The sequence below is a fragment of the Amphibalanus amphitrite genome, unplaced genomic scaffold, assembly GCF_019059575.1.
Source record: "Amphibalanus amphitrite isolate SeventyFive unplaced genomic scaffold, NRLGWU_Aamphi_draft 000111F_arrow, whole genome shotgun sequence".
In the NCBI taxonomy this organism is placed as follows: domain Eukaryota; kingdom Metazoa; phylum Arthropoda; class Thecostraca; order Balanomorpha; family Balanidae; genus Amphibalanus; species Amphibalanus amphitrite.
In genome coordinates this window covers 417,807-445,782 of record NW_024881606.1, presented here as the reverse complement: position 1 = coordinate 445,782, position 27,976 = coordinate 417,807, and the positions used below count along the sequence as shown (strand labels likewise).

Below are 27,976 nucleotides of genomic sequence, written 5' to 3'. Positions count from 1 at the left end.
AGATTGGTGTCATAGATACCAAAAGAATGACGATTGTTCTCTCTTGAAACGCAAAATTTGTTTTCAATTTTAGTTAAAAAGATAAATAAAATTATAGCAATGTAATTTTCTTTACATTCAAGTTGTAAAATTATCAGTCAAATGTCCTTTGTTTACATTCGTGATTGTCACATGTGCGCCATAATTGTAGACCAGAGCCTCCAGAGAAATTTGGACCTCTCAACTCTCTGGAGGCTACTGGAGGTTTCTGGAGCTTTGGCGAGAGCTTTCTGGAGCTTTCTGGAGGCGCTGGAACGCTCTCTGGAGAATTCTAGAGCTTTCTGGAGCTTTCTGGAGGTTTCTGGAGGCGCTGGAACAGGCCCATAGGTCGTTTTTGGGTCGCATTTTCAGATATTTCTCACGTGCTATATGTATATATGATTTATGTCATAATAACTTAACTGAGGAATGAAAAAAGATGGTACCGTAAAGTGCGGCTATTTGAGACAGTATTTGAAATCGCTATAAAATGAAGATCGTTTGATTCTTTTGTGATGTTTTTCTTCAGGGATGTGTGGAATCGAGCAGTAAATCGCCTGGCCAAAAATTGAGCATAAATTTCAAATGGTTCTTATTTTATAGCAATTTTAAATACTGTCTCAAAGAGCCCCACTGTCTCAAATAGCCCCACTTTACGGTACCTAGTTGCAGTAAAGTATGTTGAGTTATTCTTTAGGTGAGGCGGAATTTGGAGTTTGGCTAGTAATCGCTATGCACTTTGTATGTGGATCGCTCTTAAATGTAAATACAATACAATGCAATAGCTTGAGAGTGACTTTATTGTTATAGGTTGAGGTCACTTGTGTTTTAACTCTTAAGCCTAGGCTCTACTACGTGATTCTTCTGTGCGATTTTGCGATATTGTGATTTATGCGTCATGGCTTGGAATAATGTTATATTTCAGTGGAGTGGCTCAGCACATCCGTTTGCACTGAATAAGCAATTTCGAGCATCACCAAGGGCATCACATTATTGCATTATCACAAAATTGCACGGAAAATTGCATAATATAGCTTGGGCATTACCTAGCTGTTTCTTATGACAGCTTTATTGCCTGATTGTGCCTCAATGCCCTCAAGTTGAGGGTGTTGCAGGAAGGTTGATGGCCTCAACCTTACCTTCCTGCATAGCCCCCAGACAAGCTGATGAGACAGATTCTGTGTTTCAGTGAAATGTGGATTTTTGCACATTCACATTGACATTCAAGATTTGAATGAAACACATCAAGATCAAGATACAACTGCTCATGAGCTGCTAATGAAGGGAAGGGCTAAGTAATTAGCCTTGTGAGATGGATGGAGATGAAAATGACATGATACCAGTGAAAGACATGTCAGAGAAGGATAAGCACACCCGAGGCTTGTATCATGACAAAGGTATAAGTGAAAATGAGCAATGGGCTCATAATTGTTCTTGGCTACTTGTTCAAATGTATCCTCTGTTGACTATCCACACAAAATGTTATGTAATTGTGATTGACAATTAAAAAGATCCTGCCATCCAACCCCTTACAACAAGCTGCTGCTACACCTCTGCCATGTTTGAAGGCATTGCATGCCCTGCTCCGTCCCACAGACTCATCGCTGGTGCAGGAGCGGGCTGGCATCTCCAAGCTTTCGCGGGAGGAGCTGGAGGACCGGCACCTGCGGCTGCTGGAGGAGAACCAGATCCTCAAGAAACACTGCCACAAACAGGAGGACAAAATCAAAAGGTATCTTTTCCCCTTGATTAAAAAATATGAAATCACAATTTGCTATTTATAATTTAATGCCTTTCATTTGAACCTCTGATACATAGGTATGCCTTTTAGTTTAACATGCCTAGTCCATCAATGAACATGTGATTCAATGCAACAGATTGTTTCATTATGTACACAAAGTATTAACATCCATAGCTGCACCCAAAGCCAGCCATTGTAGTGCACCAATGACATTTGTCATCACCACAGGCTGGCCACCAAACTGCTGCGGCTGGTACAGGACCGCAAGAAGTCGGGTGAGGCGGCCGGCGTGCAGCGCGACCCGGAGACGGCCGAGCTGATTCAGTCCCAGCAGGACCAGATCCGGCAGATGGGGCGGCAGATCACACAGCTCAAGGTAGGCGGTGCGGTGGAGCCACGGGAGGGGAGGGGATCGATTTACTCAGAATATACAGCACAGGGAACACAGCGGGCTCGTAGGATAGGACAGGGTGGAAGCAGGGAACAGAGCTGGTGAGGGGTATCCGGTACAGCCTAAGACGTGTTGGAGACGAGCTGTTTGCATTCCAGTTGACGATCGCCGATCGCCGTTCGATGTGTGCATCGGAGATAAGAAAAACCAAAGGAGCCGCATTTAGTTAAAGGGAATAGTTCACTTCACATATAAATGAAATATCTTTGCATAGGGTCATCGTTGGGCCATAAAAGCTTAAGCTGATTTGTGCAGGTCTCAGCTCAAGCTATAAACTGCTATTCCAGTTAACTCCGTGTTAAAAGTGAATTATCTCCTTTAAACGATTTTGGGCGATGACAAATAAATGCTGCGTTCAATTCTGAGCATCGCTGCGGAGTCGATGATTTTCGGTGACTCCGACTCGGGCTCTGGCTTCCAAAAATCAACTCCGACTACGGGCAGAAGTGACAACAGAATTGTCTACTCCGATCAACTTCCATTCCGACTCCGTGGCCCTGATTCCGATATCTTTATGGTGATGTCATGATGTGGTCTGAGGCCGTTTTTTTCTATCCCCACCGGCCGCTGGCCGCCCCACTCCTCCCCGCCGATGAACCTCTGTCTCCCCCACTGACCCCAGTCTCTGACATACAGGGTGTAACGAAATTATCCGGACATCTTTCTTCGCGCTGTAATTAAGAAGCAAGACATTCTGATATTTTCCCTTTTGAATTATTATATAGCCACCTTTCATATGGGCGCAGGTACACATTTTTGGAGCATTCCAGCCACTGGATTTTCCAGCACAGTGGGTTTCATATAGAGTAGCGCCTTACTAACCTGTGCCCGCAGTTGGGCGGCGCTGGTGGTGGGTGTCCCCTCATTCATCTCCTGATGGACAATAGTCCATAATATATCGATGGAATTGCATGGGAACTATTTCCAAGCCATAGCCCTTTAGCCCTGAAGAACAAAAAGGTCCTCTCGGCATCACTTCTCATTCTGCTAGGGACTTGAAGGTGGTGCGCCGCCCCGTATGAAGACTGCGCGGCTTGAATCAGGCATCGGTACACGTTCAGAAACCGAGCCATCCTGTGCCGTCTGGTTGAGTGGCTCCAACCAATCGCTAGCCAGGATGTTGCGCCGGTAATACTCGTCACTGATAGTGGTTTTCTGTGTCGTCATGAACAGCTTTAATATTACACAGCAGCTGAACATGCTCCAGGTCTGGATTTTGGCCGGATGTTTGACGCCGGCGACGGCCGGCACATTCGAGCTGCTGGCAGCCCACACATGGCCGATTTGACGGTTCAACGGGTATCGCAGCTCGAACAGCTTCCCATCCGACCAGGTCACCTCATTCGTGTCTTCCTTCGACCAGTGGACACGCCCTGGCCTGAAGCCAAATATGGTGGACTGGTTGTTTTCCCGTCAATTTCATTGTCTTTTCCAGTTTGAAGGGCAGTAAAACCAAGCTAAAGGGCGGGTAACGGTGAATCATGATGTGGGACCTCTTATTATCTGCCTTGGTAAGAATTCGAGTCAGTATGCGGATTAATTGGTGCCGTTTCCTTGTCGCTATCTTGACAACTCTCCTCACCACTTGGCAAAGGGCGCCTTTTGCGATCGAGGCCGGGCTGAGTCTGCCACCAAGTCCCAGCTTATTACGCCTCAGGCAGATGTCCTACTGGCTGCTGCTGATGTCCAGCTGCTGACAGACCAGCGTCTGGCTCATGCCACCATGCCACCAACACGTAGCCTTACTACGAAACGAGAGACTGTACTCCTTTCTCTCCACTGCCTTAAACGAAAACTATCAAATGAACCCGTCGGCGACTCGATTCTTACTCAGAGCAAGAGTCATTTCGCAAGGTCAGGTCACTGCTGAGTTGAGAGCAGATACCAGAGGTATGCATTCATCCAATTTTCCAGCTTCTGACATTAAAAGAGAAACTGTGCGAGCAGATATGGCGAAAAAATAGATGTCCGGATAATTTCGTTACACCCTGTACAGGACAAGCTGCTGGTGGCGCGTCAGCAGGTCACCACCAGCCAGGGCAGCAGACCGGGCCGACCGCTGGCACCCAAGGCGGACACACTACGGCGACCCTCGTCCCGACCCAGCTCCAAGACCAGGTGCGTTCTTGGCCGCAGGGATGGGCGGTAACCTTAGCTACGAGACTAGCCGGTCGAAGCGGGTGGATCCGTGAGATGTGAGGGCCTTCGCGAGTGTTTCATGCGTTTACTTATGACTCACGATGTTATGTTACGGACTGTAATATGTGAGAGTGCCGACGCTGTCACCGATTTGGCGATGCGTTTTAGGGTTGCAAATTACAATGACGTATTAAATAACTGTTTAAATGTTAGATTGTGTTAACAGTGCCATGCACTGTCTCTGTGACAATGCTCCAAGGCCATGGTGGTTTCGTTACAGCAAATCACTGTCCGTTGGTTCAGGACATCTTGCGTGCCTGTAATTCTTATTCGGGGCTGTAGCTCAAGTGGTAGAGCGCTCGCTTAGCATGTGAGAGGTACGGGGATCGATACCCCGCAGCTCCAAATGTTTGCCGTCGTGAGCCGCGGTTGTTGCGGCAGGCAGCGTCCGTTTTACCGATATCACCGTACATACTACATGATGTGTCAAAATTTGATGTGATATACCAAAGACTATCCCCACGCAATATATATTATCATTTTTATTTTGGCTGATATCTGCAACTTGCACCAATTAGTGGTTTGTTACAAGGATCTCGCGAGTCGCGACAGGCGCTCTTACGAATATTCCCGTCATGAGAGTCATGCCATGCATTCATGGTTGCCGGCTGAACTGCTACTGTCATCTGCTATATCTTATGGCCATCCTTGCTGGCTCCCCCGGACACCCCCTCTCCCACCCTCCCGGCTCCCTCTGATGACACCTTCTCTCACTCTCCCCACTCCCTGTCCCGGCAGCGGCTCGCAGCGGCGGCAGCCGGCCGGCTCTGTCGACCAGCAGCTGCCGCCGTACGCCGAGCAGCTGCTGGTCGAGGCGCGCGAGGCAGCTGCCCGGCTGCAGCAACAGTCAGCTGCCCTGGCCCAGCGGAATCGCGAGCTGGACGAGACATTCTCGACACTGCGTGAACAGTGCAACATGTACGAACAGGTGAGTTTCAGTCACAGGTGGGTTTGTCATCAAAGATCATCCGCAGCTTTTGGTGATGTGTTTTGGTGATGCACTTGGGCATCCTCATCGCTGTAAATTGGGCCTCAGCTCGTTACTCCAGATGGGGATGCGATCGCCGATTTTGACCGATGTGTTAGGCTCCTTGCCTTGACTATGATTATTTATGTGGCTGCGTCTTTTTAGTTTTGAATGAAGGCCGCTCCCGCTTGTATCGTCTTATTTATCCAAATCGGTCTCGTTTTTCTTATCGAAATCGTGAGCAATCATTGGTGTTTATGTCAATAAGCGAGTGTCTTACTCCTGCATGCTCGGCTGAACGATTTCGGTGGTCCTGTGAATAATTTAAAACGGTTGGAGCTGCGGGGTATCGATCCCCGTACCTCTCACATGCTAAGCGAGCGCTCTACCACTTGAGCTACAGCCCCTGATGGCGGCGAGAACTCGCCTGTTTCGAGCGGCGGGTTGGATCTCCCTGGTGCTTCTGCTGACTCCCGTCTCCTGCTCTGACATCAGGAGCTGGAGATGCTGAAGGAACAGAGTCGTGTCAAGGATCTGGAGCACGAGGAGGAGCTGCAGACCCTCAGAGGACAGGCCAACCAGGGTAAGTGCACAAGTGCGCTAATCATTTCTCAGGTACACGCCATCGCGGCAGACTTCCCCCTGAGCTGTGCGGCAGGAACGACAGAGTATTTGCGGCTGAGTGTCAGAATGCGGTCTGATTGATAGAGAAGCGTCTGAGGTCAGGGTGACCGGATTGTACCCGGCTGCACATTGGCAGGCTTGTGTTAACTGAGGGATTCTTTATCGTGCTAGATGGATGTTTGCCTCGCTGGGAATACACTCCCTCAATACCGTGTGTTAAGCTGTCCAACGTCAAGCATGCTCTTTAGTCTTTACATCTCTATGCCTGAACTCTACCCATCATCTAAGTATCCATCAGTCTACACTGTGTACCAGCATCTCTCATTGTTGACTCCCGGCCACAACACACTGACTCCGCGCTTGTCCGTGACACCAACAGCCAACCGCACCAAGCTAGCCGAGAACGTCGAGATGATAAAGCTACAGCGTGAGCTCAAACAGACGACCAGCCGGCTGGCGGCCCTGCAAACTCACGCCAACTCATTGGAGGAGACGCTACGCACCGAGCGGCCCGCCTACGAGCGGGCCTCGCGCGAAATGGGTAAGCAGAGCGATGGCTGGGCGATGGGGGGAAGGACTGCCGAGGAAGGTGTGTGCCTAGGGAATGAGGTGTCAATGCTTGTTTTACATCAGCTTCGTTCGATGCTGCATATGGTATGTGCCATTAGATTGTTTGTTTTTGTTTTGTTGGGTTAGGCCCTTTCGGTCGACAAGACCATTGCAGAGCCGGAAGGATGATAGGAATTAGGGGGAGACATTGGTCTGGGCAGGCAACCTAGTGAGTCGCCGGGGCTGAGCCCGTCCAGAGGACAGGCCACCCAGCCCCAAGGCACTCACTGCACCCGGCTACGGGGTGCGCTCCCTCGGGAGCAGCGGTGCCGCTCCAAGGGAGCAGCCCGCATGAGATAAAGTTGCCTGCCCAGCCCGGAAGGGGGTTGTGGCGTGGAGGAAAAGGATTTCAATATCCTGAGGATAGAAGCACGGACAGGTGCCATTAGAGGTCCCCGAATATATCCCTATCTTTTCCGGTATCTCTCCGTCTGCAGTGGAGCTGAAGCGTCTCTACGACGAGGAGCAGGCGCGCGTGCAGCAGCTGCAACGAGACGCCTCGGCCGCCACGCTGGCCAAACAAAAACTGGAAGAAGTCGAGATGGCGCTCAGGGATGCGCAGGTGAGGCGAACTTGTCGATGTGAGGAAAGGGAGGTGGGAGGAAGGACAGCGGGAGGGTATTGAAATGAAAACACAGGACCGTATAGCGGGAGGGCATTGAAATGAAAACACAGGACCGTTTATTGTGAGATGTCACTTCGGTTTCTCGGAGATTGAATTTACGAAACTTTTTCTCCTCGTAAATGAATCGGAGATTGAATTTGCGAATATGTATCATCTTTTCACTCTGAGAGAACCGACTCAACAGTCATCACCTTGCAGTGGGAATGCCTTCAGAGTTCAGGCTGTGTCTCATCTCTCCCAACGCCCCTTCCTCAGGAAGGTATACCTGTTTAGTGCTCTGACATTCATCTGGCTCTCCCTCTACGCCACACAGCGTGAGAACGAGCTCCTGCGAGCGGCCAACGAGAAGCTCTCCGAGATCGGCTCGGACGTCGGCTGGCAGCAACGGGAGCAGCAGGCCGACGTGGCCCAGCTGAGGGCGCAGGTTCGTACTTAGCACGTGCTGACAGAGGCAGCTGCCTGAGGACGCAGAGGTGGAACGCCGAGGGGACGGCTGCTGAGGGTGCTGGTTTGCACGCACCGCGCGCTGACAGGGACGGCTGAGGGGGACGTCAGGTGGGACGCTGACAGAGGCGGCTAGTTGAGGGCGTAAGAGTGGGACGGCTGAGGGCTCGGGGGTGTGACTCTGGCATGGACTTGATGCAGTTTACAGCAAATACGCCCCGAGGTGCCATTGGAGGGGTTTGAATTTGCTTGGGTACCTGCACGCTACTCATTCGTCTTTGTTCATGGATCGGTCCTTCCGTTCCGTCGATTCCATCCTCAAGGCGTTCATTTAACCACACGGCTCAAACTCCTGTTCCGGGCTGTACGGGGAACTTCATCCCATGCGGGTAGCTCGCTTAGGAGCAGGCCCGTAGCCGGGTGCAGTGGCTGTAAGGGGCTGGGTGGCCTGTCCACGTGATGGGCTCAGACCCGACAGGTTACCAGGGTGCCCGCCCAGACCAATGTCTCCTTCTACCTCCTATCATTCTTCCAGCTCTGAAATGGTCTCGTTAAACCGAAAGTCTAACCCAACATAACTAAAAGGATCGGCTTAGCCTTGAACTACATAGTTAGCTGGCGACTAGTTAGTCCATAGCTGACAGATAAGTCTCTGTTACCAGCCCGCCTGTGGGCGATCATAATGGATAAGACTTCAGATCAACACGTTTGCAAAAAGCAGATCCATAGCACATATGTGTATCTATTCTCACAAATTCTCTCAAGAAAGGTACAGTTTTATAACTGCTTCATGGATATCACGGGTGTGTGTTTACTCCAGCGTGACAAATTCAGCCCAGGATTGATAGTCCACATCGTCCCGTTGTTGGTTAACACTCCACGACCAGTCCAAGCATAGTGCACATTACCTGTCTTCACCTTGCTACCACTAATCGTACCACTAACCTAATTACTAACCGCTAGCGTTACCTTACTATCACTGTTCGAGAGAAAACGTACCGTGCCGCACAGCGACGGCAGCGCGCGGCGGGCACGACCGAGCCCCGCCGTCCACGTGGTCCTCTGCAGGGCCTGGGGGGTCATCTGGAGCACATGTGTGCTGACCGGCCCCAACGCGCCGGGCCGGCCGCCGCCGGCCGGCTCGGCAGTTCGCGGCGAAACGACGACGACGTCGCGGCTCCGCCGGCGCAACGGCGCCGGCGTCGTACGATTCGATTGACGTGCAGCGTGTGACGAGTAATCCAGAAATAGACATTCATCTAAGAACTCTTTTGGTCCTCCGGTTAATGAAACGACACGATCAGCTACGCAATTCTTAGTGAACTGGACGATTGCACGAACACTTTGGTCTGCCGTGCTGGGTCAGAGTGAACAACCACGAATCACACGAACAGTCACTATAATAACGTCGATGCAGATCACTGTTCCATTGACAAGTACGTGTAACAGAGCAGCTCAAACCTGCGTACGCAGAATAAGAGGCGGTCATATACGACAGGCTAACGAAGGACTCAAAATTCAAATCATTGTATAACGCAACTGCACAATGCACATAAACATCGTATTCGGAAAAAAACGTGTGCTTGCGAACACTTGCACGACGAGCAATTATATCAAGTGCAACATGCTTCAACCGATACCCTAAAACTATACAGCTCACACTGGTAAATTTCGCACAGAACGTAGCTTAGAGTTGATTCGGAATGCGACACGGTAGAATGATGATGCAGTCTGGTAACCGTGACTCGAGAGGCCAACTGCAACCGAGGTCGCATGTCAACTCACATTCTACCATGACTATATTCAAGTGCAGATAATCACACTGAGAAAAAAAAACACCAAACACACATCCATGCATTTGATTTTCCATCATGCTTTTTGCATATCGAGACCGTTCTTGCTATCAGGCTTGCCTTCAGCTAGATTCGAGCAAGTACGAAGTGCCACAGATTCCAGTAACTAGTCTGGGAAAGAGCGATAGATCCTCTGGAGCTGAGCGACTACCTCGGGGTTGTCTCTCGTCTTTTCCATCTCCTGTGCGACCCTGCAGAAAGTTTCTCCAGCTTCCTGACGGTCCATGCCCAACTTCGTTTGGAGCTCCCAATATAGCGTCAGAAGTTTGTAGTTGGCCATCATCGCAGCTCCGCATAGCATCATTTGAGGCGGAAGAAACGACTTCAAAGACATGGGATTCTCCTTTTCACTCCTCTCTTGAATGTCCCAAAATGAGGGAACACTTTCCCTGAGCGCCCGGCACAGCAGCGGGGTGTTCAGCAGTAAGTCACAGAGATCCCTTGGTGACGTCAGGTCGGCAGGCGCTGCCGCCGGTCGCTGCGCCTCGGGCAGCCGCTGCTGACGCTTCAGCCAAGACCGTGCTTCCCTGGGATCTCCCAGCGCCACCCTCAGATCGTTTTCGGTGAGAAGAGCCAGCAGCGGGGCCGCGTCCAGGACGAACCCGCCGTCTTGGCTGGAAGTAAGCCCAACCTGGGAAGCTACGTCATCTGGCGCCAAAAGAAAAGCGTGAAACAGGGCATTCTGCATCACGCGCCAGTGCGCTAATCTTCTGAAGAGGCGAGTCACTTCAGCTGGTGAAAAGGACCGCAGCAGCACAGGGAAAAGCCTGTTCAGGCTTTGCGCGGTCGTCATCGTAATGTACATTCGTATGCTGTCTGTCTCGCACACAATGATGTGGTGGCGAGCCAGACAGGTACGAACCTGGCGCTCGGTTAGAGGCTTCCCTCTTTTTACTTCGGCCGCCACTATCATAGGTAGCTCTGGATGGAAAACACACATCTCGTGAGTGATAAGCTTCATGAAGCACTTCTTGATGATTCCGAGCGTTTTCTTCATAGCCTTTCTTTCGGCGTGCTTGGTGAATCGAAGCAAGTTGATTTTGCTCCAGAAGAAGCACGGGAGGTTGCCCTTCCTAACAGCTTCATCCAGGAAGTCTACCAACTTCAGAATGCCCTGGTGAACGCTCGTCCATTCCTCGCCCTGTTCACAAAGCCACAGCAGCGCTGTTTTCACGTAGTATGACTTGAGCGTCTTGCCCTCTTCACCGAGGGCCGTCTTGCACATCTTGAAGGCAATAGCTGCGATTCGCTGAATGCCCTTCAGGAGACACACGATCAAGAGTTCTGCCCTGGAAAAGGATAGTCTCCACTCGATCGTTTCCGTTTTGCTTCCTGGGGCACCTACCGGAACCAGATGAAGGCCAAATTGCCTGATATTTTCCATCACATCCTCTGGTGGCCAGTTGTACTGGCGGTGACGAGTGAAAAACTCATCTGAGATGCACCACACCGGCACATGCAGACAGGGCACGTCATCTCGATCCCTTATGAAGAATGGTTCATCTCCTTGCATGGAATAGGAACAGGCTGGCCCATTGGCGCTGCGGCTCGTGATGTCCTCTGCCGAAGTGAGGAGTGTGTATTCAGAGAAAAACTTGGAGACCTCTTCCGCCTTGAACGGCAGCCTCTCTTTGTGAGAGCAGTCACTTCTCCGCTCCTGTAGGAGCAGGACGAAGCCGGGGTTCTCAGTCTCAGTGATCATCAGCTGATGCTGCGGCCGCGGGTCGCCGCTCTTGCTTCCTTTATCGGGGATTGGCGCGGGTACAGAAGGAGTGCTCACCGTCGCACCTGACATCTCAGCATTGGGAAACAACCAGTCCACAGGACCCAGCTCGTACATGACGTCCGCGTCTGATGTCGTTTGTCTGTACGGCGGTCGTGGAGGAGTAGCAAGTCCTTCCGCTGCACTACCAGAAGTGACACGGTTCATAATTTCCATGGAGTTGAATGGAGAACATTGGCAGGTTGCATGACGCTCCATTAGTACTCGCTGTAACGGTTGATATTGTGAACAGAGAAGTATATTTGATAGTTGTTCTGTTTTTAGCCTCAATATTTTGTAGCCTACATCATAATCAAGGTTCGCTTTGACAAAATGTTCCACAGCAAGGCCGATGTGCTCTCCACACGCCTGCAAAAACTGAATGGTGCGAGGGTCTCTCAGCGGTGCAGGTGTCTGCCCGGTCCCCTCCGCTGTAGGCTGACGTCGTCTGGACATGGTTGTTCAAAGTCCCGCCAAGTTTCTACGGCCTTTTTCTTGCAAGACGCTCACGACTGTTTGTTCACGGTAAAAGGCTTCGACGTTCATTGCAGTTGCATCCTGGTTTTCGTTATTGATGTTCCGCTCTATATATAGAAGATCATCTAGCAGCTGCTCCTTCGTTGTGACAAGATTCACTCCCGTTTCGTTGTTTATCTTGTCATCGATGCCACTGGTTAACACAAACCAGTTTCAGTGCTGATCAGGTTAAGATGGCAATGCACCACGATACCCTGTCCGCTTGGCCGCGCATGTCTTCTTCTACCTGGCACTGCTGCTTGCTCAATGTTGAGTGCTTGTATTTGTTACAAGTTTCTGCTTCGCACGACACTGTCCCTCTTCACACCTGCGGTGGCACACGACTCAACCGCGCCGCGCCCGTCGGCCAGACCCTTGTTCCGGAACTATCGAAAAGAGGTGCACATTTCGAGTCATTGTGGCCACACGCAGTCTGTGACCCAACACTCTTTCATATCTAATTCTAGCTCGCTGTGTTTGCATTGGGTAATGCTGAAAAATTACGATTCCCGTGTATTTTGTGATATTTTAATCTCACGCACGTCAAACTTTGTTTATGTCAGCAGATGTAACAAGACCCGAGATCAGACTGTTTGCACCACTGCTGCCGAAACGTCCGGCCTATCTTATCACTGTCTGAACACAGCGTCGGTCACAGTGTACACGTATATACAGCGTCGGTCGGTCAGTGCCGCGCTGGTTGACAACGCTGTCTAAGCAATGACATACCTACACCGCAGTATTTAACATGCAGATGTAGTTTTGGACTGCATATCGATTCAGCTCCAATTCATTCTATAGCAGCATTTAAGTGTTTTTGGTGAAAGAAAAAAAATGATACAGCGACTTCCCTGTAAGTTTTTTTACCCTCAAATTTAGATGATAAGTAATAATTGGAGCTATCTGCAATCTGCATCCATGTGTTCTGGGCATTTAGTTATACCCAAACCACCCAACTTAGAAGCATGGGCGTAGGAACGGCTGGAACATTGTAGGTGCATGGGTGCAAAAATCCAGCCATAGCCGGTGGAGTGGGGGGCTGGAGGAGCGGCACCGGGTATCGTGTTCTCTCTCGACTTTGGTATGGATCGCCACTGATATCAGAAAACGGTTTCAGGGGGAGGCTTATTGCGATCATCGAGGGGGCGTACGATGTCGAAAAGGTACCTACTGAAAATTGCGTTTTGAAGTATTGCTTATGTCAATAATTCACGCAAAAGAAGCAGTTGCCTTGGCCATTTTTGAAGACATCGGGCTAAAATTGTCTAGAGTGGGTCATGAGTGTGTGTCCTCACTCCTCAGTCCTGTCACATGTGTTTTGTTTGTGTTTTTTACCTGATCACAAACATTTTGAAGACCATCAGGGTAGCAAATGCTTCGAAAGATGGATAGAGGGCAAAATATCCTGCATTCGTCAAACTGCATACTGCATAGGAGGTAGGTAGTGTTGATGTGAAAAGGGACTTTTGTACCAGGCTAGTGTGGGTGCAGAATACACTGCCTGCACCCATTGGAAGCTTATTGTGGTTGCAGCTGCACCCACTGCACCCCTGCTTCCTACATTTATGCGGCTGTGACCGTCCTTTCTCAGTTGTCCAGCTCGGAGTCGAGCCTGCGCGCGGAGCAGGCGCGGCGCCGTCAGCTGTCCGATCAGCTGACGGCCGAACAGCAGCGCTCCTGGCGGCTGCAGGCGGAGGCTCGCGACCTGCAGACCCAGCTACTGCGGGCCATGACGATGCAGCCGGTGCCTCCGCCGGTACCCTCTCGAGCTCTGACGGCGGAGCTGCCGGCACCGCCCAGGCCGGAGACACGTGATAAGGTGGGTCCCCGCCCGCTGCCTGTCGAACTTCTGTAAAAGCTTCAGCATTGATTATCGGCTTTCCTTGCAAGTTATTGGGCGATAATATTGATAACTGTATCATACTTTTCCCTCCGAAACGTGTGCTATACGTTCCTTCCCATTCTCGTGACCAATCTGTTCAGTCTCTGCTCTATAATTTGGTGTCTCACCATTTTCCACCTCCGCAGGCGGTGTGCACCTCTCCCCTGCCGGATCCGGAGCGGGAGCCGCAGCCGGAGCCGGAGCCGGAGTCGTCTCCCCCTCCGGCTCCGCCCGACACCCCGACTGCAGAACTGCTCAGCCGAATCGACACGGGCGAACCGCTGCCGCGCCAGCTGGCCGCGCTCCACTGCCGCTATGTGGAGACGGCTCAGGAGCTCGAGAAGGCGCGCACGCTGCTCGACGTCCAGAAACAGATCAACGCCGGCCAGCGCCAGGAGCTGGCGCTGCTCAGCACCCGGGTGAAGGAGCTGGGAGCTGAGCGAGAGCGGGCCGAGGCCGAGCTGCGTGCCGCTCTGCAGGCACGCACCGGGAGAGTTCTCCAGTTGGAGACCCGTCTCCGCGAGCTGGCGTACCGCGCGCCCGGTCAGCCGGGGCCGCCGCGGCTGGCGCCGCTGGACGCTTCCATGCAGCTGGAACCGGGTACCTGCCTGTTGGAACTACACGTGGAGAGACTGGCTCTGGATGTCGCCGGCCGCGCCCGGGTCGGACACGAAGGCGTCTTCCTCACATGGATATTCTACAACCAGGATATGCACTTCACACCTGTAGTACACGCTGACCGCGGCGGATCGGAGCTGCGCTTCGCCTGCTCGTCGCTGTACAAGGTGTTGTTGGACTCTGCGCTAATCCATTACCTGAGCCAGGACTTAGTGACGATTGAAGTTCAGGGTACAGAAGGTGGCTCCGAGTGCCACCAGCTCGGCTCGACGACCATCAGCTGCCGGGAACTGCTCGAGTATCCCCGTAACCGTCTGCACGGGACGGCTGAGGTCGACGGCCTCGGTACACTGGCCTACTGGTTTCGCTCTGACGGGGGCGCGCTGGAACACTACCTACAAACGCGGGGAGATGGGATGGAGAGAGGACTGGAACGGAGCGCAGAGGATAGAGCGGACTCCGGAGCTGGCGACCAGACCATCATGGCCGGTTCACCGGATATCTGTGAGCCCTCGGCGGCGGTGAAGCAGGGCAAAGGACCCGCGGCGGTGTCCACCCCCGTCCGGCGGCGGCTGGCCACTCGCGCCGACCCCGCCCTGCTGGCCCCGCCTGGTGGAGGGGGCCGACGGTCGAAGCGGCCGTCCCCTCGCGTCGTGACTGCTTCTGACACAGAGGTCACAGAGTATGAGTATAGCCCGGAGCGCACCCCACGCGGACCACCTGCCAGCCGGGCCCGCAGTGAGGCCGATATGGGTCGGGTGCCTCCGCGGCCGGCCGCCCGACGCCAGCCTGCCGCCCGCGGCGGCGGCGGGGGCGGCGGGGATGCGTCGCCGCCGCGTCGTGCCGCCCCAGCCCAGAGCAGGGGACAGCAGCGGCGGCGAGAGAGTGACGTGAGGGAGGAGACGGAGACGCCACGACGCCCGTCCAGGAAGGAGAGGAGGGAGTCTGGTGGCGTGGTGGGACGTCGAGAGTCCGTCAGAGGGCATGCTGAGCGTCGGCAGTCAGTCAGAGAAGCACAACGTCGAGAGTCAGTCAGGGGAGACACACATCGTCGAGAGTCTGTTACAGACAGCATAGAGCGTCGAAAATCTTTTAGAGAGACAGAGCGTCGGGACATCACATCGGACATCGGACATCGGGACAGAGACGTCGGGACGGTCAGGGAGACAGATCGTCGGCAATCTGTTAGAGAGACAGATCGCCGGCGGTCTATCAGAGCAGAGACGGACCATCAGGTGCCAACTCGGGACGTCAAAGAACCTCGCGTTTCGGGCCAGACCAGACCGTCCGCGGAGCCCCGGCCGGTGGGGGCCCGGGTGATACAGTCGGGCCCGGCCCGCCCGTCGGAGGCTGAGGAGGCCCAGCGGGGGCCGCAGCAGGCGCCGCGGCCGCCACCGCGCTCCACTGGCTACGCGACGTACACTGAGTCCTCCGCGAGCGAGGCGAGTAGTCTGGAGGAGCTGGGGAGGCCCGAGACGCCGCCACGGCGCGAGCAGCGGGGCCAGGACCGGGCCGAACGGGAGGAAAAACGGGGCCAGGACCGGGCCGAACGAGAGCCACAGCAGCAGCGGCAGCAGCCACAGCCCGAGAAACGACAACAGAAACGTCCCGAGAAACAACAGCTGACTCGTGGCACAACGCTGAAAGGTAGGCTTTTAATAATGTGCTAAGCCAAATCTTGTTAGGTTGTTTTCGGTGCGGGCTGTGTACCGCTATAACTGTGCGATATGTTTATGCTTTGTAATGTGTATTGCCGATAGCCCGGCTTGGAATATTTCATTGAGAACAATTGGTACTAAACATCAGTCACTTGGGCATTTCAGGTAGACGTTTTTGTATTCTCTTAGACACGGATAACAGTGGGACTACTGTTATATGTGCCTTAGATTATGTTATATATTCTCGTTTATTGATCACCACTTACTTATTTTAAAATGAAGAGCTGTGTATTGTTTTTTCAGCGTACTCCGTCATTCCCTTTCTCCAGACTCGCCGCCATTCCGTTTCTCTCCCGCCGTCTCTGACCTCCCCCTCCCCTCTCCGCGCCTGCAGTGGGCGGCTCCTCGGACAGCGGCGGCTCGGCCGGCGGTCCACAGAGCGGCGGCGGCAGCTCCCTTTCCTCAGCCGCTGACGGCCCGGGGGCTCCCGATCGGTCTCCGCTGACCGCCGGTCGCTCGCCGCCCTCCCCCGACCACCCGCGGCCCCGGCGGAGGGAGCGGGCTGGTGGCAGTTCACCCTCCTCTCCGGGAGCCTGGGGAGGAGGAGGAGGGTCGGACTCGGACCGCTCCCAGGAGAGGACGGTGGTGGCGGCCGGAGGAGGGATGCGGGTGGCGGCCGATGTCCATCGGCGTGGCTCGGAGAGCTCCGTGACGCCCTCGACGGGGACCGGTACCGACAGCGACGGCGTGGTGCTGCACCGGGCGGCGGCCGAGACGGTACGACGGGAAGGGGGCGAGAGGGGTGGAGCGACCGGGGAAGATGCAGAGTCTCTGTGGCGGGGTAACCAATTGTTTGTCATGTAAGTTATGTAGTAGCTATCTCTGTTAAGACTCTGGTATCGAGACCATCGTAACCATTTTTTTTAACCGTCACGAGGTAATTTGTGTGTAAGTTTCCCATTAGACATTTACTAAATGCATGTGTTCCCGGGTGTGACCCCCGCTTCCCTTCCGGCCACCGTTTCAAGTATAACTCTGTGCCGCCCCACAGTTGGATGTAATCCTCGCTAGGTGACGCACCAATGAATGAAACCCGTTGTGACCCCCCCCCCCCCCCTTATTGAGTATAACCACCACTGAGTGGCACTGAATGCAACCCCGTTCATTGTAAGCCCCGCTGAGTGTACATCGCCCCTCTCCGGTCAGCCGTCTGCGTCAGAGGCGGTCACCATCACCGTACACGAGGTCACCCTCTCCCCATCCGCCGAGGTGTACCGGCGCGGTACCAGTACTGCCACCGGTACCCCGGGCGATCGACCGCGGCTGTTTGTCGAGTACCGGTTCCTGGATGTGCCGCCCGAGCAGCTGGAGTCGCCACACTCGCTACCGCTGCCCGAGCCCGGAGAGCCGCTCGTCTTCAACTTCAGGAAGGGTGAGCGCGAGGGAAGCTACTAGATTGGTGGAGGTGGGGCCAGAGAGGAAACGCTTGCCAGGTTAGGGTCTCATATTGTCAAGTGTTGGGTGAAGCTGGTGGGTGAAGCTATTATTTTGTGGGAGATTGGAGTAAAGATATCACTTTTTGTATTTTGCGTGACCTGTGTTTGGATAATGAAACCGCTTTTATGCCGTATCTACATAGAAATTCTATCGGCCATCATTTGATAACTGAGCCCTACGATCTCTGGTTGCGGATTTATACGCCTAATTTTCCTATTCAATTCTTTATAACCAAATCTCCTGTGCGTGCCGCAATGACCGTCACGGTCGTATCCGTCCTTCCCTGTTCAGTTGTGACCCGTCACCTACCCTGCCGTCCCACAATAACCCCCATCCCCGCTATTCCTCAGTGATTCCGGTGGCCGGTCGCCAGCTGAGCGCCCGCCGCCGGCTGCTGACCTCCCAGCTGGAGCCAGCCTCCGCCACCACCGACCAGAACGTCATGACGTTCACCGTGGTGGCAGAGCCAGAGGACTCAGAGGATGAAGAGGCCGAGTGTGCTGATGTCGGGTGGGTGCTGGTCCGGCCCGGGGGGGGGGGGGGGGGACTGGCCATAGATATAGGCTTTCGATGAGAGGTGGTTTTTTATAGGAATAATGCATGCTAAAGCGAGGAGTTGATTGGCCGATCTTCACTGTCACTGGGTAGTCAGTATTTGGGAACTTATCTGTGGATTCCTTGTGAACACCCAAGAGGCAGAACCTGCTCATGCTGCCGGTACCGTGTACCCGTTTGACCGGTACTGTGTCCAACCAGCACTGTATAGTATGTACTCTTTCTGATCGGGAATAGGTACCCCAGGTACGCTCAGCTGGGTCTGTCATACTGTACTGTTCTGTGTTCTGTGTACCCTCTCTGACCGGTGCTCTGTACCCCCAGGTACGCGCAGCTCAGTCTGCCCGAGGTGCTATCCTCTGGTCGTGATCTAAACCAGAATCGCCTGCCGCTCCGTACGGCCGACGGCCAGCCGGCCGGTCACCTGAGTGTCAGCCTACAGGCGCAGCAGGCGCTCCGGGCCGCCGCGTCTGGCCAGCCGGAGTAGCAGGGGAGACCCTCCCAGGTAGCGTCCGTCCCGGGAGGGGAGAGCTGGATGATAGAGTACGAGCAGCTATATCGGAACGTGCTTTGGGAGAGAGTGGGCTTATGTCAGGAGAGTGCGAACTACCTGAGGCTGGGATTTCTTGGCCTGCTGCTCGCCATGAGAGGATATGATTCCTCCAGTATTGGCCTTCGAAGTGGGGTAGAGTCTAGTCACATGCAACGGTGACCACGGGTCGCTAGTTGTGATGGCGGTAATTTGTGAAATAGTGTGATATGGTTCTAGTCGCGAGGTGGCGCTCTGGCCCGGCCTGCGGTCATGGGCTGAAGACTGGTTTTGAACCGAAAATGAGATAAAAGAGACCTAGTGTGCCGACTGCAGGAAATGTGTGTATAACTGAAGGCTATGCTTGGTCTAAAAACATGCCATTGAACTACTGAGAAAGTGACTATGCGGCGAATCCAGGTAATTTGCGTCGTTCAGGGTCATAATTTGTGTTTATCATGTATGTATAATTCAATGTCGAGTTTGCCTGCAATATTTACGGGACGCAGTACTTTATTTGATCTCATGCAATCATGGACACCTGAAATCTCGACAAAATGGTGTGCATTTTCCGCTCCTGTCACCGGGAACGGCAATTCATGCAACGTCGCTAGTCAGTCACCCATGTTAGTCATTTTTATCATGTCAATATTGTAAATACCCATATATTGTTTCGTGCTTTACCATTTCTCATTTCTTCGCTGGTGCGGCTGTCATTTATCGGCACAAGTTGCGATATTTCTATGTTACGTGCTTCCCAAATTTTGTCTGCTGTTGTACAATTTAGTAGTACAAACGTATCCGTCCTTCCGGACTTGAAGGAGAACAGCACTCTGCAATATGTGTGACAGCAAAACTTGTTGTTTTCACCAGTGTGACTTATAAGCAATCTCACATTAGAACTTATCGTGACACGCTAACTTCTAGTCTTTGGAGATCATACACGTGTGATTATTCTGCACTGATTACGCACCACGGTGTCGTATTATTGAGATCTCACGCTCCCGCAAGTTGCGTTAGCTGTGTCTGCGCCATTCCCTGTTCCATACGTTCTCCTGTCGAATTAACACAGGACCTCTGTGTGTGGTGTGTTAACCCACGGGCCGCCGTTCCGCCCCACTTTTCGCGTTTGTATTTTTATACCAGCTTGCGAGAGTGTGTGTATGGAATGAACCACTGGACACTGGTCTATCTCGGTTTAACTTGTTCATTGTTGTCATCTAAGCCTAAAAAGATAGGCAACGTGCTGATATCCGGTTAACTTGCACGATGCCAAGTTAAAGGATCGATTAGCACCGTTCGGTGTGGGATTACGTAAAGCCTCAAACGGCTGCGCATCCCTGACTTCAGGACAGAGGGTCGATCCCATTTTGACATCGAGTCAGGTCACATGTCCTTATCTTGGTCCGCACTAAGCACTGTACCGGGTGTGTGATCCCTGTACCGGGATTGTGATCCCTGTACCGGGTCTGTGATCCCGGGGCAGGGGGACGGTCGAGGCCTCCCCCGCCTGTGCCAGCCCTTGCTGTATACCGTCCGTCCTGTCCTAACCCGTCCTACCCGTCCCGTCTTGTCCTAATCCCATCCTACCCTTGTCCGTTGTCGCATCCCGTCCTAACCTTCCCTTCCTAGCCCATCTCGTCTAAGTCGTCCCGTCCCGTTTCGTCATAATCCATCTTACTTCCGTCTGTTTTGTCCCGTCTTCATGTATTCCAATTCTTTCCGTCCCGTCCCACGTCGTCCCTTTCTTCCCAATCCCACCAACGTCGCTGTGGCTGCCATTCCGTCCATTGCTGTTGCTCGAGTACGAAATGACTCCGTCCAGTGCTGTTTTGCTTCTGCGAGTCAAAGTGCAGAGTTGAATACAGTCAAGTTGGATGACATGGTTTGTTTGGTGAGATGGTGCAACGATCGGGTGGTAGTGTTGGTGTAGCAAGGGACAAGACAGGACAATGCAAACATGGCCGGATGGTCTGGCGCAATGTGCCGAGCTGTTTGATATGGAGACTGGCTGTTGCGGAGTTCGAAACTGACAACAGTGGATGCAACCTGGAAAGCACAAAGGTTTCTCGGGGACAGGAAAGTGTTGCTAGCGAGAATGTAGATGCCTCATCAACATGATTGACTCATTTCTTCTGTCGTCCGTCGTCGATTTAAAAACGGCGATGCAGCGCCGCCACTTAGCAAATGCTGCTGATGCTACCATCTAGCGAAATTGACGTTTACGTTTCGGCCGCTAGGTGGCGAAAGGACTAAACGCCTAAAGATAGACTGCGCCGCAGACTGCGGCAGTATACGTAATGCAAATCGTACGCAGTTTATAATTTCTGTTTTATGTTTGGGGAATGGAACTCGCCACCAGTGGCGGCGGAACACCTTCAATTAAGGGGGGGGGGGGGCACTGCCGACTTTTGATCCCATTCTTTCCATGCAACGCTCATAGGGCTAATATTAAAATGTCAAAATCAAAGGGGAACGGTGCCCCGGTGCCCTCCCCGTTCCGCCGCCTATGCACGCCACTCGATTACACTTTGTTGTGAGCAATTGGTTACTGTTAAGCGCTAATGACCTTAGGTCATGTCGTAACATTGCGAGATGAATTTGCTAATAAATACTAATTTGTATGCAGCTACAATGTGTCTATTTTTTGGGTGTTTGCGATGTTATTCGTAAAAAAAAAAAAAAAACAGGAACCCATGCCCTATAGGGGGGGGGGGGGGGTCGAACGGACCCCGCTCAGTTTTTCGCGAATAACTCGCGTAAAAAGCGACCGATCGCGACGAAACTTTCAGTACCCTCAAGTTGACCAATATTACACCTACTCTGAAAATTTCATGACCCTGACCCAAATGACCTCTGACCTGTTACCTTTTTTCCGAGACCATGTTTGGCCGGAATCGCGATTCGGCGCTTGTCTGCTCGCATTAGCCGCGCTTTTGCAGTCTTTTCGTGGTTCCAAGCGTTCAAATATGTGATATGATGTTGCCACCATGAATTAGGGTGGGTGTCAAGGTCACCTGAAGCTCAGGTCAGGTCAATGACCTTTGATGACCTCGGTTCACTTTTTCGAGTTTTACATGTTTCTAGGCCAGTTTTGGACATGAATTCGAATTTAGCAACCATATGAACATTTACGAAGTTGTTTTGGTGCCTTCGTAACATGTTACGAAGCTGTCAGAGGCGGTACACCTACTACGAATACCCGGCAGGACCCCTACTGGATGACCTGATCTGACCTGACCCGACCTGCCCTAAATGCTTGAAGACATCGTCTGTTATCAAAACTAACATGATATTCGTGATCAGCACCCCGAAAAGTCCATAGTAACCAAGGCCGTAGTAGTAACCATACTTTACGACGTTCTAACAGGTCCCGATTTTCCCGACTTTTGGGTCATTGACCTGGCCTGGAAGGTCAACCAATGACCTAGGACCTTAAAAATGGGTGTCATCGGCTTCCTCTCGTCACGGGCAACACGCTCGCTTTTTCCCAGGGGGTCCAACGGACCCCCCCCCGGCCCCTCTTATACGTTCCCGGCTGGAAAAGCAAAGGTTAAATTCGCCTATTTTTTCGGGAACTCACGGTATTTTTCATACGATCAAAAAAGTTGGGTTTGCTCGGTTTGCTGTTCCTTTGATCGGCATGCATACTGACAAATTTCAACATTGAAACATCTAAGAAAGGAATGCGCGTGCTGACGCTCATTATTTCAGCAATCGACTTGCTACATTTATTGCGCGGCAGGAACGACGTGGAATGTTTATTCGGCCAGCTGTGGTGAGTTTACTTTCAAATGTCAGTTACCCACGTATTGACAAATTGTATTGATGTAAAAGCATTGTTTTAGTTTACTTACTTTTTTACGCATGTATCATGACCCCTCAACACGCTGCCGGCGTCTCACTTTTTCTCGGCGCCTCTTTTTTGGCTTGGAATGCATATCGAGCGAAACAACGAAACGATAAAGAACGCGCGCTCTCCGCAGGAACCGTCCAAGGGCGAGAGTCCGAGGTAAATGTAGACGGTTCTCTCAACTTTACTTTTTACGTTCATTTAGCCTGCAGACAACAATATGCGCCAATGACATTGCGAGCAGCAATTTTGCCGAATTTTCTGTGCTCTTGTGCAGCACCAGCATTCAGTAATAACGTCTCACAGGCGTCTTGTTTTCAGAGATCGCGCCAGCGGGTGCGTTTTGCACACTCGGATACTGTTCTGACAAGACGACGGAGGTCTCTGTCCACGGAGATCGAGTACCGTCAGCGGCTCAGTTCAGACTCTTCGCTGCTGGTCAACCTTCCCGGAGCGACCGTCTCCGCGTCCTCCGCCCCCGGCCCCTCCGCCCCCTCCCCCTCAGCCACCACCGTCGCCACCGACGCTGCCTCCTCACGCACCGTCGCCGGCGGCGGTGCAGACGCCGCCACCCCCTCCCGCCCCGCCGCCGCCGTCGGCGCCGTCGCCGCCGAGCCGGCCGGGGGCGACATGGCTCAGTCGGTGACCAGCCTGTCCTCGGACTCTTCTCGGGAGAGAGGACGCACCCAGAGAGCGTCATCGCGTGCCTGGTCGGCGCCGCCTCGCCGTCAACTGTCGCCCAAAACCAGTCGGGAGCTGATTGATCATGATCCGTCGGCAATCATCCATCCAGTGCTGGATCACTCAAAGGTAAGGAGGACGAGAACGGGAGCAAATTAAAAGGGAGGATAAATCCAAAGCTGATGGGTCACCGTCTTTTTTTTAAACAGCTAAGTGACAAAGACGCAAACGTGGGTGATTATTACGCTATGGTGGATAGGAATTACTGCGCTGTGTTGTGTAAATTGTTGAGTTGACACGTCGAGGAGGTGACGAAATGCTCCCTTTGGACATTTTAGGGAGTGGATGAAACAGACGAGACGCAATTTTTCGCGTACACCTTTGGACAAGGCCTGTTCAGAAGCGGACCGCAGGACCCCAGTGACGACACCGATCTGTGAGTTTACACATGCCGAGTGTAAATGCTTTTTTGCTTTTTGTAAATGCCGAGTGAAAATGCTTTTTTCCTGAATCCCTAACAGCTCATGAACTACGTCTGACATGGTAGGCAACCCAAAACGCTCTGAAAACGTAGTTCGGTACTTTTTCATATTTTTAGCAATTTTTTCACACTCGGGAGGGCCAAGCCAACATTTTAAAACACTTGGCGATTCATTCGCCCGTACAGTATCAATCGGAGAGCTTCGACATCCATTTATACCTCAGCTGCCCTTGCCCTCTGAACTCTGAGCTTTAACATTTCACCACTAACCTCTGACCGGTAACTTTTCGCCTGTGACCCAATGATATCTGACCTCTTTTCTCTGACCCCTGTCCTCTGTCCTGTAACATCTTACCTCTTTGTGACCTCTGAATGTTGGACTCTGACTTGACCTCTGCCCCCTGCCTCTGAGTTTCGACCTCTGATCTCTGACCCCTCTCCTCTGACCTCTGCCCTTTGACCCCTCCCTGTTCTCTGACCTCCGGCCCTCTGACCCCAGCGGCGCGCTGGTATCACCTCCGTCGGCCACCAGTACCGGTAAACGCCAGACCTCTCGCTGGCGGCCGCCCCAGCGGCGCAAAGCCATCACCTTCAAACGCCAGCAAAAATTCGGCGTCGATGTCCGTCCCATCGACTCGTGCAAGTCAGGTCAGTTAGTGGGCCTTCTTTTGGCCGATGTCGTTGTTTGTGCACATTGAAGTTAATTGGCACGACGAATGCAAATACCTATTGCAAATATCTGAAATATTTACTGAACTGAATGCTAACTCATGACAGAAGGCAGATATTTTCGTTTTCCCTAATCTGGAGTAAACGAACTTTCCGCTGGCTGCTCGAGATTAAGGTACTCATTTTAGATTTAGGATACCTACTCAAGTGTTTATATTCGGTACCTACCTATACGGAAAAGCGTAAAACAAACTGAAGGCGTAGTGTGTTGTGACTTGTGGCCTCAGCTGATCCGTGACGTGCTATGCCGGTTGCAGACTTTTCGTTTGTGCTGCTGTGTACCTCGGACGAGGAAATACCTCTCGCCTGCACTACCGCCCTGAGTCTGAGGAAAGAAGGCACAACCGCCTCCATCGCTTGTATAGTGGCGCTACCCACCGAGCTGTCGTCTCAGAGAAGGTCAGATTAGGTGGATTCGAGGCATGGAGCTGTTGCTGATTACGTACTCAGTAGGTAATTCGGGTGTAAGAAATATAAATTTATTCATTCACAAGCAATATCATTCAGTGGCACATGATTTACGTTTTTCCGTAGGTGCATGACTTATTGGCCACTCATTCATTCCAAAATGTTTTTGACTGACTTTTTTAACCCTCGCCCGCACATGGGGGGGGGGTTGCCACCCCCCCCCAGGTAGTCTTTCTGCTCTGCACTCAACATTTTTAGAGCTAGAAGGCTAGAAGGCTGATTTTTCGTATAGCTGCTCCTCTATCCTTTCTTGATGTCCACTGAAAATTTCAAGTTTCTGTGATTTTTGGTTTCGGAGATATGACCTTGTTTTTCAGGTCATGTCATGACCCAAATGGCCAATTCTCAATATCTTGCGTTTGCCATGGGCCTTGTGAGCTTTTGACACCCTGATTTCGGCCTTTTTTGCCAGTCTTACCTCCCACCTATCATGGAACATGTTGTTCGACGATGTACAGGGGTCAAGGTCAGGGTCAAGGTCAACCTAGGTCATTAAAGATAATAGCGTTGTAGGCAAGCTGAATTGACTTTTTGTGAATTTTTTGACTTCATTTTTGGTAAAAGCTTCTCAGATCATGATTTCATGTCATATGAACCCAAAAACAATCGGTGCACACATCAGTATACACACAGACACACACAGACATACAAACACATATAATTGACCTTGACCTAACTTGACCTGAAATGACCTCAGCAGCAAAATTCTGGTCGGGTAGTGTGACAAAGAGGTTCTAGTTGGCTTGGCACCAGAAAACAGCATCGTCATCGGTATTTGATAAGCAGCGCACTTGATATCCAACGGTGACCCAAAACAGCAACATTTTTTAGTTTGACCTGACCTGGAAGGTCAATGACTGACCTGAGAAGGTAAAACTGGGTATCATTGGATTCGTCTCTTCCCAAAGAATCTTTTTGGTCTTTACCGCTAAGCTCTATCTCCAACAGGAACGAAATGGCGCGGGGGGGGTGGCAACCCCCCCCCCCCCATGTGCGTTCTAGGATGGGAAAATGGCATGTGCGGGCGAGGGTTAATTGCCAGCTGTCAACAGACTAAAGCACTAGGTTGCGGACAAGATAATGCTCGCATTTTATCGCGTGGTAGTGAGGCTTTGGTCATTTTATTATATGGATGCGGTCATATGGAGTGGTCAGTGGTGACGTGGTCAGCGCACTGACGCCGTCTCTGCCGTCGCGGCAGGCTGTTGCTGCAGCTGCACATGGACGAGATCCTGGTGGCGCGCCAGCTGGCCGAACAGACGGCGCTGGCCCCGCTGCTAACCAGCCGTCCGCAGCTGGCACTGCTGCTGCTCTGGAAGCTGCCGCGCTGGCGCTGCGTCTTCGTCAGCAACCACTGCCTGGTGAGGAGGGAGTGAACGCTGCACAACGCTGCTCGGTATAGAGGATATAGGTTGGTGTGCTCGGAGAGTTAGCTGGACTAGTGAGCCGTCTGTAATGTGAACCACCCTGCAAGCTGGCCTGACCTACCGGGACCCTACGAGCTGACCTGTTAGCGGCCCATATGACCTGACCCAACGGAAATCCTGCGAGCTAATCCCCTGGGTCCCTATGGGTTGACCCGCTGGGGCCCTGAGAGCTTAGTACCCTCCAGTGTCCCTGACAGGTAACCATACTGGGGCCCTGATATCTAATCCATGGAACCCTGAGACCTAACCTACTTGTGCCGCATATGTCCCGCCCAGGCGATCCGATGCGCCGACACGTTGTTTCATACCGGCGCCGACTTCGCCGCTGTCCAGGCACTGGGATCGCCCTCCCTCGATGTCACCATGTTCAGCGCCAAACCGTCCAACGCCACCTTCGGCAAGCTGGCCAAGATGGCGCTCACGTCACCGGCAGGTCAGTTAAGTCTGGACGCTGAGTGTTTGTGTGTGTGAGTGTATGCTGTGTGGTTTTAAACTGACGGTCGTTGATTGTGCCCAAGTTCTCTGTGGTACCTATTATTACCGTCGCTTATGTATGCCGTCGGCAACGAATGGATGCCTATGTTCCCTGTGACATTTTCACGGTCTCTTTGTATCGTCTGCAAAGGATGGATGTCCATGCTGCCATTTGTGTTTCCTGAGACTGTACCACGTGTTTATGCATTCACCCGGCAGCGGACGTCTCCACACTGCTGAACTCCTACCTGGGCACGGCCAACCACCTGTCTCGGGTGCCCATGGACCAGGCCGACGGCCCGGAGAGATTCTGCAGGGTGTCGGTGCTCTTCAACTTTACCAGAGAGAGACTGCAGAAGGACACCATCCTCCCCAGGTAGGTGGGGCCGGCTAGATGGTTTAACAGGGATCTTCGTGCGTTTGATAGACGTCCTATGAAAGGGAAGAACGCTTTTTATCATAGGGGTCCATGTCCGCGCTTTTATCGTTCATGTTCCTTTTATTCCTAAAACATTCCTCATTACTCGCGGCCTATTTAAATTACATTCCCGCTATCATCCGTTCACTTTGGTTCGTTCTCCTGTTCACTGTTCCTGATCCCACGCCGTATCCTCTACCCTGCCCGCACCTCCTCTGCTCCGCCTGCCAGCGTCAAGATATTCAACTTCGGCTCGGCGCTGCCGGTCTGGCTCGACTCGGGTCTGCCGGACGACGTGCCTGCTGTCGTGGCTAAACTGTTCGCTCGCTGGTCCGTGCTGCGGGCCATCATCGATCCCGAGCTACCCTGTGGCGCCGGAGAGCGTTCGAGCGCACCCCCGTCCGCGCACGGAGAGCTAACGGCGCCCTACGAGAGCGCGCCCTGGCACCCGAGTCAGGCCACTGTGGAGGAGGTGGTGGCAGCTGATCATCGCGCCGAGAAAATCAAACCCACCACTGAGACGTACGGCAGTCAGCCGCCGCTGTGGCGTAATACGGGACGCTGAGGGCTGCCGGGGGGAGGGGGAGAGGCGGGGTGGACACTGGACAGTGGACACATATATACTGGACAGGTGGAGAGGAGAGATGGATAGAAAAGCGGAGGCATGGGGAGGCGGGTGATGCAAAAATAGTGAAAATAATCATATTCCCAGAAATAACTTTAAAATATTTGAGTATCATGATTTTTATATGTTGATGACCATTGTTTGATTATGCTAGTAAGATAATATGTGTAGAGAAAGTGATTACTGAAGTAAGTAGTGATGTAAACGAGCTTGTACGAATCACAGTTCAGTGACGATATGCTCCAAGAATACAACGAATGACATTCCGCCCA

General features: G+C 52.4%; 2 protein-coding genes and 2 non-coding genes across 7 annotated transcripts; 3 read left to right on the top strand and 1 right to left on the bottom strand.

Moving 5' to 3' along the window:
* The first annotated feature begins 366 nt into the window (after nt 1-366).
* LOC122381019 (protein fantom-like) lies at nt 367-20,431 on the top strand. Its single transcript, XM_043364704.1, has 16 exons — nt 367-410; nt 1,208-1,415; nt 1,615-1,750; nt 1,988-2,135; nt 4,207-4,328; nt 5,148-5,337; nt 5,872-5,959; nt 6,380-6,541; nt 7,047-7,171; nt 7,548-7,658; nt 13,401-13,628; nt 13,838-15,956; nt 16,362-16,744; nt 17,174-17,399; nt 17,815-17,974; nt 18,344-20,431. Exons 2-16 carry the CDS (start codon nt 1,331-1,333, stop codon nt 18,504-18,506), a joined length of 4,446 nt encoding a protein of 1,481 aa, XP_043220639.1. The 5' UTR covers nt 367-410; nt 1,208-1,330; the 3' UTR covers nt 18,507-20,431.
* On the top strand, nt 4,682-4,754 carry Trnaa-agc. Its single transcript has one exon. It is a non-coding gene; the product is annotated as a tRNA-Ala (tRNA).
* Nucleotides 5,711-5,783, bottom strand: Trnaa-agc. The gene has a single exon. It is a non-coding gene; the product is annotated as a tRNA-Ala (tRNA).
* A 1,700-nt stretch (nt 20,432-22,131) lies between the features above and the next one.
* LOC122381016 lies at nt 22,132-27,971 on the top strand. Of its 4 annotated transcripts, none has more exons than XM_043364698.1 (9): nt 22,132-22,326; nt 22,723-23,211; nt 23,421-23,518; nt 24,063-24,211; nt 24,550-24,691; nt 25,962-26,121; nt 26,464-26,620; nt 26,881-27,037; nt 27,311-27,971. In XM_043364698.1, exons 1-9 carry the CDS (start codon nt 22,306-22,308, stop codon nt 27,642-27,644), a joined length of 1,707 nt encoding a protein of 568 aa, XP_043220633.1. In that variant the 5' UTR covers nt 22,132-22,305; the 3' UTR covers nt 27,645-27,971. The 4 variants fall into 4 exon arrangements, with proteins under 4 accessions (XP_043220633.1, XP_043220632.1, XP_043220635.1 ...); XM_043364697.1 differs by having other exon boundaries at nt 22,276-22,326; nt 22,708-23,211; XM_043364700.1 differs by having other exon boundaries at nt 22,280-22,560.
* The last annotated feature ends 5 nt before the right edge of the window (nt 27,972-27,976 follow it).